Raw genomic sequence first — 11721 nt, forward strand, 5'->3', positions numbered from 1 at the left:
GCTGTTGCTGGACGACCAGATTCATGTCAGGGAGGAAACTTTCAGCTTCTTTACATTTTACAAAATACTGAAAAACCGTCTGCTTGGCTAAATAGTTCAGTTATTCTTGTAGTTTGACTGGTTTGTTTCCTGGATTGAAAAACTTGTCTCGCTGTCTTACATTAACATTAGAGACACATGCAAGACACTGACCAATCACAGCACAGCAAAATCTCTGTGCTGAAGTGTCTAATTCAGGTCTTGTTAACTGAAATGGTATTTTACAAATTCTGTCCTCCTTGACATGGACAATCTGGTCACCTTAAACTTAAGGTAAGTTACAAAAAAAAATATTTGAAAATGAAAGGTGCGTTTCAGTAAGCAGTCTTCACACCAGGCCTGGTTACACAGGGTGACAATGACAAGGCTGTCCCCCATCCATGAGTGTAAAGTTTCTATTCTTTTCTAAAATATATATTCTGTTCGTCAATATTTCTATTTAAGAATGCTGATAATGCTTGATTGAATTATATGCATAAAACAATCACCATGTCCCACTTTTATTTTAATATTTTTATTTAAATTACAAAAAGTGTTCCTTAAATCTTTTACTTCATGAAATTTGTCACTTACTTCTTTAATTGAAAAGATAAAGTGTATATTCTACAACAGTTTAATAATTCCTTTTACAGTTGCTGTGATGCACAGACTGTGTGGTTATAGCAGGATACAGAGTTTATGAGTTGAGAATCATATTTGCATTGGTACAGTTGGTTGGTTCTGAGCGTAGATGTTCATCAGTCCAAATGGACAGAACTGAGCAGGACAGTTTGAAGAAGAGGGAGATCTGCTGCTGTGTTGTACTTATTCTTCAGATTTCTGTGTAGGCCACATGTTCCAGTTTAATTATTAATTTTTGTCATTTTTATTTAACGTCTGTCAGCATTTTGAGGAACTGAAAGTCATTTCAATATTTGTCCAGAATTAGTTTTATAGCCAAGATTTGCATTCATGTTTTTCTCTATGAATGTTTACATGAAAGATCAGGCACGAAGAAGCAGGTTCATGATAGAACAGATAAAACTTTTATTATTGCATAAAACATCAGTCTACCAATAAGAGAGCACGTAAGAAGACTTGGTTTAAATTGTGAATTCATGAAGTGATCAGTAATAAAGACAGAAGACTAAAGAGCAGGTAGCTGCTGTGAGGGGTGAGCAGGTTCTACTCAGAACAGTTGCTTCTCCTCAGTGTCCCAGTAACAGCAGGCTGGGAGCTGTAGGTGGCGTCACAGGTGACTGAGGTGACCGTGTTCCAGTCGGTGGCCCTGAGAGTCAGGGTGCTGCTCCAGCTGTACAGGCCGTCCTTCTGCAGGACCCCACGACCGGCCTCCCCACTCTTACTGCTCCCATCCACCTTCCAGCTCAGACTCCAGCCAGAGGGGGCGCCCTTGTTGGCCAGACACACCAGCGTGGCGGCACCCTTACTGGACACCTCGTCTTTAGATGGGGGGAGGACTGTCAGTGTAGGACGGGTGATTGCTGGGAAAGAAAAACAGGACAATTTAGATCAATAAATAATGAAGTTATGAAGTGTTTCTGATGTAGACACGTCTCATCATATAACCTCACGTTAATCTCCACAATCATAAAACATACACTGGGGTCTCTGCACTTTACATTTTGAAATAATTACAATTCATCTTTACTTTCGTAAATCATTGCTTATGTTCTCACATTAGATCTGATCTGTAAATGTGAAACATGCAGGTTCAGCCAAATTAGATAAAAGACAAATGATTTTACTACAACATTTATTTCTAAGAGTGTCAGATGGATTTACATTTTTTTCATGTAATTTCACTTATTATCAGGTGTGTAAGTAAACGGGTCCAGTCTGGTACTGTTTACCAGTAAAAGATTAAATGCTGGTACACAGTACTGGAAAGAGGGGAAAGCAGCTGCCAAAACCCACAATCCAAACCAGTCAGAGTCACACGTTCAACAAGCAAACACACCAGATAACATTCTGTCATCTGAAACTACCTTCTCAGAGATGTATGAAGCTGTGGAGATGTGAACAATATTAAGTGTGAAGTTTGTGGTTGTTTAACCATTAAGAATTTAAAACTGCTTTCACTCCTGCTTATTAGGAGATGTTGATTCTATTAATACACACATACATAAAAGTATAAATCAGAGTAAGTGTAATATTAAAATGTGTAAAGCACACAGAAATAAAACAAAATATGCACTAGATTTAACTGTAGAATAAATGAAGGACAGATACTCGTATCTCCGGAACTGTAGTGAACAGGTTTGTAATATCTTATATGTATTTATAATTTATACTTTTTACATGATTCAGGAAATTATTTTACAAAACATACAGACTATATCATCATCTCAGAACAAGTAATAAAGCATCAAACCAGATGTATAATAAATATTTTTTTGTGTTTACTAATTTTAATCAGGAAACAAATAAATAAACAAAACATATCAAATAAAGGTGGAAGAAAATACAAACTGTCCAAATTTTTACTTACTGCCAAGTTCCAGCTTGGTTCCGCCACCGAACGTCCACCACAGTGATGGAGTGTAACTGAGACGCCGTACAAAAACCTCTTCATGCTTCAGTGCTGGTGTCTCTGTATGAAATAGCAGCTCCTCTAACATTTTCATGTTGGGACTTTATTCTTTTATTAGTTTCTCCATCTTCACTGGTTCTGGTTCTGGTGTCATGTGGCTTTTAATTTGTGTAGAATCCTTTTTTTTTTTTTTTGAAAGATTCAAAAGTTCGGACACACCTTCTCATTCAATGTGTTTTCTTTATTTTCATGACCATTTATGAAGTGGGTGGTAGTAGCCTAGTGGGTAACACACTCGCCTATGAACCAGAAGACCCGGGTTCGAATCCAACTTACTACCATTGTGTCCCTGAGGAAGACACTCCAGGGAGACTGTCCCTCTAACTACTGATTGTAAGTCGCTCTGGATAAGGGCGTCTGATAAATGCTGTAAATGTAAATGTAAATTTACATTGGTAGATTCTCACAGAAGGCATCAAAACTATAAATGAACACATGGGCAGTGGTGGCCTAGCAGATAAGGAAGCGGCCCCATAATCAGAAGGTTGCTCAGTAGCCAAGGTGCCACTGAGGTGCTACTGAGCAAAGCACCGTCCCCACTCCTGTTATGGCTGCCCACTGGTTAAATGCAGAGGACAAATTTCACTGTGTGCACCGTGTGCTGTGCTGCTGTGGATCACAAGTGACAATCACTTAACTTTCACGTTCACTTTCACATGTGGAGTTATGTACTTAAAAAAAGTGGAGACCTGACCTCCACAGTCACTGGACCTGAACCCAATCGAGATGGTTTGGGGTGAGCTGGACCGCAGACTGAAGGCAAAGGGACCAACAAGTGCTAAACACCTCTGGGAACTCCTTCAAGACTGTTGGAAATCCATTTCAGATGACAACCTCTTGAAACTTTTGGCCTGTACTGTATCCTTGGCCATTTTGGCCCATTTCTCTTTGCAGCACCTTTCAAGCTCCTTCAGGTTGGATGGGATGCATTGGTGCAGCCATTTTAAGATCCCTCCCGAGATGTATATATATTTTTTCTTTACATTTTCATATTACATTTCATATTTCCTTATTCTTAACCAGATTGAGAAAAGCACCCCAAATGTTTTTAAAAGTGAAAGTCTTCTTTTCCAGTTTAACGAAATAAAGAATATCTCGTATCCATTGAATTTGGCTGGGAGGTTTAGAGGATGTCCAGTTTGTCTTAATTCATCTTCTTGCCAGTAAGGTAGAAAAGGTCAGCAGGTCCCTTTGATGGGCAGACCCAGAAGGAGGTGAGGAGAAAACCCCAAACAATGCCACAAGCGGGTTGGGCTCTACTCTTTTCCTCACAAATTCAGCCAGCGGGGCATAGGTGGAAAAAGTTTGTAACACAAAGTTACGTTTCAATTGAGCCCAAATTCTGAGAGAACTTTTAACAATCCTATTCTTGGTATAAGGCAAAGTGGAAGACAGAATAGGAGAGTGCAGTAAAGCTTTCAGAGATACAGGTTTGACCGAATTTGCTTCTACCGCCAACCAATTCATTTGAGCATCTGAAGCCAGTATTTGAGGATCCTAGTATTAGATGCCCAATAATAAAACCTAAATTGTGGTAAGGCTAACCAAGTTTTCTTGGTCTTTGTAAGTACTGTCTGTGTAGTCTTGGAACCTTCTTATTCCAGAGTCAACTTTCTGAAAAAATTACTGAGGCAGAAATATTGGTTTGCAATGAAATAAGTAAGAAAAACGTGGTAGAAATATTTTCACCGGATTAACACGTGCAGTCAGGGACAGATTGAGAATGGACCACCGTTCACAATCCTCTTGAACCTTAGACAGCAAGGAAACAAAATTAACCTTTAAAAGATCCTCAAATTTCGTGGTGACACAGATACCAAGATATGTAAAGTTATGATGGGCAATTTTGAAGGGTAAGCTATAAAGAGGGTAATTCTTAGCAGCAATACTAATGGGAAATAATTCCCTTTAATTCAAATTCAATTTAAACCAGAAATCAAAGAGAATGATTGAAAGGTAGTAAGAGCAGCAGGGATTGAGACCGGTAGGTTACAGATAACGAGAGATCATCTCCATAAAGGGACACTCTCACCTCCATCCCATTCCTAACAATTTCAGTAATCTGAGGTGCTAGACCTAAGTGCAACTGAAAGAGGTTCAACTGAAAGCACAAATAATAATGGGATTAAGGGGCAACCCTGTCTAGTCAAACGATGGGGGGGGTTCAGATTGAGTATTGCTTGAAGCTGCTGTCTGACGTATCCGGTGTGCTAATAACTTGCTGGCCTTGTCTCCATGTTCATAATAGTTAGATCTGAATTGAAGTATCGTTTTTTTTAGCTTGATGTGTCCTAACAGCTTCATACTTTGTTTGCACAGAGAGACGCTCCTTGTATAAGTCTGGGGATTGATTGATTGATGCCATATTCATTATCCAAATGAGAAATACGCTGCAACAGCTCAGTCTGTTTGCGCTTTGTTTTTTCTCATAACCTAAGTAAGCGTTAATCTCCGCCCCTTATATAAGCCTTCAGGGTTTCCCTCAACAGAGACGCTGATATATCAGGGGTTTTATTCAAGCTAACAATTATGTCAATCTGTCGTGAAATTAACATGTTAAACTCTTTGTTCAAAAGAAGCCGAGTATTAAGTAGAGCTGTGCGATTCGTTAATCACCCGGATCCTTTAAATGACTCATGAGTCACGAATCTGAGGTCTCCATTCGAGTCCTAACTACACCATGTCTAAATTGTAAACTCCATCACATAAATACATCTTATAATAATTAAAACATCAATTACTACCATAAAAGTTACATAACTTCCAGTTTCTTTGCACGACCACACAATGAGGTCTATCCTACAAACCTACAAACGTCCCGCAACGTTGAATCCTCCTAGTGGACTCCTTGTGTCAGTCAGAGCCGAAAACAGCCCTGCAGGTGAATCTGAATCGCTCACAGACAGGTTAGCGCTCCTGTAGCACAGACCAGAGTCACGAGTGAATCCACCGGTTACCTTCCTTTACAGCCTCAAGTGACTTACTGACTCAAGTGACTCACGCACCCGGATCAGAGAGCGGGTTAGCGCTCCCGAAGCACATTGGCCGAGTCATGAGTGAATTCCTCCACGGTTCCTCCACAGCCGAAAACATGAAGCCGAATCTGTACCGCTCAAACGAGCAGGTTTATCACTCACATGAGTGGGATAGCGCTCCCTGAACAACAGTAATGAGTGAATCCACCGATCAAATACAGCTGAATCGCTCATATGAGCGGAAGGGGGATTCAGACCAGCCGCAGCGCAAAGCACATGAGTTCCACAGACTTGTTCACACACTCATCACTGATTAGACTTCATTAACTGAAAGAATGTAGCCCAATCCTTCATTTGACCACACTGCCTTTATTTCACGTTCAAAATATGCACACCCCAAAACCACAATGTCTGATGAAAAAAAAATATTAAAAATAACAGCCCAATGATTCATGCATACATTTTATTTGGACTATATCCACGGAAGATTTTTTTTGTCAGTCTGTGTGCAAAATAACTCGAAAAGTACTGCATGGATTTGGACGAAATTTTTGGAAAATGTGGGTATTAGGACAGTGAAAAGGCGATTAAATTTTGGTGGTGGTCCAGAACACCGTCTGGAATGATATAAATTATAGGCTAATTATAAGACTCAACATTAAAAAGATTAGAAAAATAATTATTAGACGCACATTATGGTCTAATATTACCCTAAATCATGCCTTTGGGCTTTAGGTTTGATTATCTTGGTCATTTCTCTCACTAACTTGTGTGAGTGTATGTAGGCTGGGTCAGGTTGCAATGGTAATTTGACCGGCCCCTCACCTTTAACCCAGATAATAGACCAATCTTACAGGTAAGGCGTCATCCCCCATCCTCCCTGTACCCCATCCCCCATAAGATTCTCCGAAAACCTCAGAGGGAAGTGACAAGAGAAGGAGTAAGCAGCAAATCTAAGGATTACATTGTTTCATTGTTGAACATGAGCAGTCGTGTGAAAAGTAATGTTTGGATGCATTTTGACAAGGTAAATCCAACACAGGCAAAATGTCATATTTGCAAGAATATGATATCAATCCATGGAGGCAGCACATCCAACATGCGGAGGCATTTAAAAAATAAACCCCACTGCACTTTTGGAACATACGGACTGCGCAGTAGCAGAAACAACAACAACAACAGCAGTAACAACATCTAGCTCTGTGGCATCAACTAGCGGAGTTTCGGGGACAGGTGCCACCACTGCTGTAGGCCCAATTACAATAACTACTGCACCAGCACCACAGGTTACTAGAAGATGGCCAACACAAACGTTTATGAGACCACCCATTCAGCCACTACAGCAGAATAAAGTCGACGAAGCGCTTGTGAAAATGATCGCAATCGACTTCCAGCCATTTTCTATGGTTGAAGATAAGGGCTTCAGAGCTTTTACACAAGCACTAGAGCCTTCATATGTCCTTCCCAGTAGGATAACCATTTCAGAACGATTGCTGCCCAACTTATATCAGAGGGTTATATCTCCAAAACTGGACAAATCATCTCAGACAGGAGAAGCAGCCTCAGCACTTCAAAAGTACAAGAGCTGGTATTTTTAAATGCTAATCTATAAAGCAATTACATAGGACTTTGTATATAGTTACTTATTTCCAGTACTTATTTAGGCATTTCTTAATCTTGGTTTCAGTTGCACATGTTGCTTGTTTACTCCAATTGGTATTTTATATTTAATTACTAAATGCTCAGCACTTTGCACATTTTGCCCTTTTGCCCCATTTGTTGTTGTTCTTATACTTAACACATTTCATACTATGTTGAAAGACATTTGCAAATTCTGCATTTGCATGTAGCATTTTATTTGGCCAACTACGGATTTTGCACATTTAGCTTGTTTTCTGCATTCGTTTGGTGTTTTTATCTGTAACATTTTATATTTTATGAAAGGATTTACATTTTCTTTCAACTGCAGATCTTAGTTTGCATATTTATTCCTAATTTGCACATTTTGCCTTTTTGCCTATGTGTGTTTAAGTTTTGTATTATTCCTTTTTTCATGTGTTTAAATAAATCTTTGAAAGTGATTCATTCTCATCACAAGGCATTTTACTTTCTTTTACAAGATGATTCAACCGCTTCAGTTGACTCACAGCTGTCGATTTGGCAATACTGAGTCAAGTGACTCAAGTGACTCAAGTGACTCACACACCCGGATCAGTTTAGTGAGTGACACAGAGGGAGCCGAATCCTAAAAAGGATCCGAGTATTACAGCTCTAGTATTAAGTCGCCACAGTGTTCTTGTGTGATTAAATTTCTTGAAAAAAATATTAATTGAGATTGATGCACGGTTTGATAAAGTCTCTTCTTGTGCAGCCAGCATGCCGTCAAAAACTTCCGGAGCCACCGTTATCTCCCTTTGGACAGTTTCAGAAATAATGGAGTCAAATGTGTTAATGATGTCCGTTCGCATCATTCGTCTCATACCCAGCAGCAGACTTTCATTAGCGTCCGACTGTGGAGTAAATTCTAGCTCAGGAGAAGACCGATGTTTACTGCGGCCTGACTTAGACGGCTTGGTTTTTCTGTGGTTAGCCATTGTGCCATACACTAAATAGGTAAAAAATAGGCGAGCAGCTTCGGCACTAACCCTTGGTACAATAAGGAGGGTTAATCAAGTGCCCTTAAAATATAAATATTATATAAAAAGTCACCCTTCTGAGGAGCTAATGGAAAACACGTCTACGTCCTCCTGTCTCTGCAGTTCTGCCCCCAACATGTTAAATAAGATTCAAGTCTGGGCCACTCAAGGTTATTCACAGACTTGTCCTGAAGCCACTCCTTTGATATCTTGGCTCTGTGCTTCGGGTCGTTGCCCTACTGAAAGATGAACCGTCGCCCCAGTCTGAGTTCAAGAGCGCTCTGGAGCAGGTTTTCATCCAGGATGTCTTTGTACATTGTTGCCGTCATCTTTCCCTCTATCCTGACTAGTCTCCCAGTTACTGCAGCTTAAAAGCATCCCCACAGCATGATGCTCTTACCACCATGTATCACTGTAGAGATATCACTGTATTGGCTTGGTGATGAGTGGTGCCTGGTTTCCTCCAAACATAACGTCTGGCATTCACACCAAAGAGTTCAATTTTCTCTCATCAGATTTTGCTTCTCATGGTCTGAGAGTCCTTCAGGTAGCTTTTGGCAAACTCCAGGTGGGCTGCCATGTGCCATTTACTAAGGAGTGGCTTCCCTGATTGATGAATTGCTGCAGAGAAGGTTGTCCTTCTAGAATGTTCTTTTCTGCCCACAGTGGACCTATTGAGCACTGACAGAGTGACCATCAGGTTTTTATTTACCTCCCTGTGCTTCTACTCTGATCGCTCAATTTAGGTGGCCAGCCAGCTCTAGGTAGACTCCTGGTGGTTTTGAACTTGATGATGGAGGTCACTGTGCTCATTGGACCTTCAAAGGAGCAGAAGTTTTCCTGTAACCTTCCCCAGATTTGTGCCTCAACACAATCCTGTCTCAAAGGTCTACAGACAATTACTTTGACTTCATGCTTGGTTTGTGCTCTGACATGAACTGTAAGCTGTGGGTCTTTCCAAATTATGTCCAGTCAACTGTTTTTTTCCACAGGGTGACTCCATTTATACTGCAGAAACATCTCAAGGATGATCAGGAGAAACAGGATGCACCTCAGCTCAATTTTGAGCCTCATGGCAAAGGCTGAGAATAATTCTGTATATGTGCTTTCTCAGATTTTCTATAGTTAATAAATAAAACCTCAAGTTTTGCATGCACTACACTTATTTCACCATAATTGTTCATGACACACAGCTTATCCTACACCTTCACCAACAAGGACATTTATCATCATCATCTTCTCTCTTATCTGCTGGATTCATGGTGAACATTATCATTACTCTTACAGCATGTGAATCTAAGATTTTGTAAGATGTAAGATTTTTATCTCCCCATCATATTACAGTGGAAAGGTTACTGTGACTCAGGATGCAGTAAATCCACTTCAGTTAGGAGACACAGTGAAGAGCTGCAGACGTGCTAGACACATTACTACACACATAATCAGACACATAATCAGATTGGGCCGCATGAAAGCACAGTGGTTAGCAACGTGACCTCATCTTCAAGTTTTTGAATGAGATTTTCCGTGTGTGACAGACCTTCACAAGAATCTTGAGTGAAGTGAATTCATAGCACAGAACATGAGATGTTCCTCTCTCAGCAGCACCTGCAGTAGGAGCAGCTGCAGCAGTGCAGTCACTGTACAGTCTGACTGAGGGAGGTTTTTGTACGACTCTGTATCACTGTGTGAACACATAGCTGCTACTGATATAGTGAACACTCTGACAGTAATAATCTCCTGCATCTTCAGCCTGAATGCTGCTGATGGTCAGAGTGAAATCAGATCCACCTCTAGATCCACTGCCACTGAACCGCTCTGGAGTCCCAGTGTAGCGGCTATTAATAGCATAGATGAGGAGTTTAGGAGCTTCTCCAGGTTTCTGCTGGTACCAGGCAAACCCGTAACTATGAATCCCAGAGCTGGTTTTGCAGGTTAGAATGACTGTATCTTGTGGCTGAAAAGTTCTTTCTCTGGGAGTCTGTGTTACAGTAACCTGCCCACTGACCTCTGAAAAATAGAATCAAACAAAACATTTGAGAAAAGTATTAAAATTAAATGCTCAGTTTACACATATGTATTCCTGTATTAAATGTAATTTACCTTGTACACACAGAGCAAACACCCAGAAAACAATGATGAACGTCATTGTGATCATTTGTGTTGTTGTGAAGCATGAAAGTGCGTCACCTAAATCAGCTATAAACTCTGTGAGAGCACTGAGGCATGTGGTGACAATGCAAAGTGTCCCCTCTATGTAAATCATGCTGCTGCTGTAGCTGGATGAGCAGATTCATGTCAGGGAGGAAACCTTCAGCTTCTTCACGTTGTAGTTTGACTGGTTTGTTTCCTGAATTGAAAAACTTGTCCTGCTGTCTTACATTAACATTTGGTGGTGTAGTGGTGAGTATAGCTGCTTCCCAAGCAGTTGACCCGAGTTTGAGGGTGATGGTTAAAAGCAGAGGACACATTTTGTTGTGTCACCGTGTGCTGTGCTGTGTTTCACAATGACAATCACTTCACTTTCACTGTGACTTGAGAGACACATGCAAGACACTGACCAATCACAGCACAGCAAGAACTTTGTGCTGATGTGAAATTCAGAAACTATTAATCAAATGGTATTTTACAAATACTGTTCTTCTTGACATGAACCACCCGGTCACCTTAATCTGACCACAAAAAATTACAAGTTTTGAATTGGAATTGATTTTCTAGTGCTTTCTAGTGGCTAGCATTAGTTACAGTCCACGATTCAAAACCAGAATCCCAAATATTGGGCCTCAGAATATGTAGCATAATTTCCTGAAAATGAAAGGTGCGTTTCAGTAAGCAGTCTTCACACCAGGCCTGGTTACACAGGGTGACAATGACAAGGCCGTCCCCCATCCATGAGGGTAAATCTTTTCTTAAAGATATATTCACCTCATCTATATTTCTATTTAAGAATATAAAAAAATAAGTTTAAATTACTTATATATATATAACCAAGCACCATGTCGACTTTTGCTTATTTTCAGTATTTAATTCAATTCCAAAAATACTTAAAAAAAAAATGCTTATTTTGTTGAAAAGATAAAGTGTATATTCTATAACAGTTTAATAATTCCCATTACAGCTGCTGTGATGCACAGACTGTGTGGTTATAGCAGGATACAGAGTTTATGAGTTGAGAATCATATTTGCATTGGTACAGTTGGGTGGTTCTGAGCGCAGATGTTCATCAGTCCCAATGGACAGAACTGAGCAGGACAGTTTCAAGACGAGGAGGATCTGCTGCTGTGAGAGAAATGGGCCAAACTGGCCAAGCGAGGTGTGCCAAGCATGTGGCATCATATTCAAAAAGGCTTGAGGCTGTAATTAAAACTCATAAACTCTGTATCCTGCTATAACCACACACTGTGCATCACAGTAGCTGTAATGGGAATTATTATCATAGAATATACTTTATCTTTTCAGCAAAAACAAGCAAATGACTAAT

The 11721-nt window shown here is 40.2% G+C and overlaps 1 gene segment (V, D, J or C); it reads right to left on the reverse strand.

The window, feature by feature from the left end:
- Positions 1–1104: 1104 nt before the first annotated feature.
- Positions 1105–10420, reverse strand: LOC114764637 (Ig kappa chain V-V region MOPC 21-like). The segment is given in 4 exon segments: positions 1105–1520; positions 2528–2561; positions 9931–10250; positions 10344–10420. Coding segments are annotated over 4 exon segments (726 nt in total).
- Positions 10421–11721: the final 1301 nt, after the last annotated feature.

This window comes from Denticeps clupeoides, chromosome 15, assembly GCF_900700375.1.
Source record: "Denticeps clupeoides chromosome 15, fDenClu1.1, whole genome shotgun sequence".
Classification (NCBI taxonomy): Eukaryota; Metazoa; Chordata; class Actinopteri; order Clupeiformes; family Denticipitidae; genus Denticeps; species Denticeps clupeoides.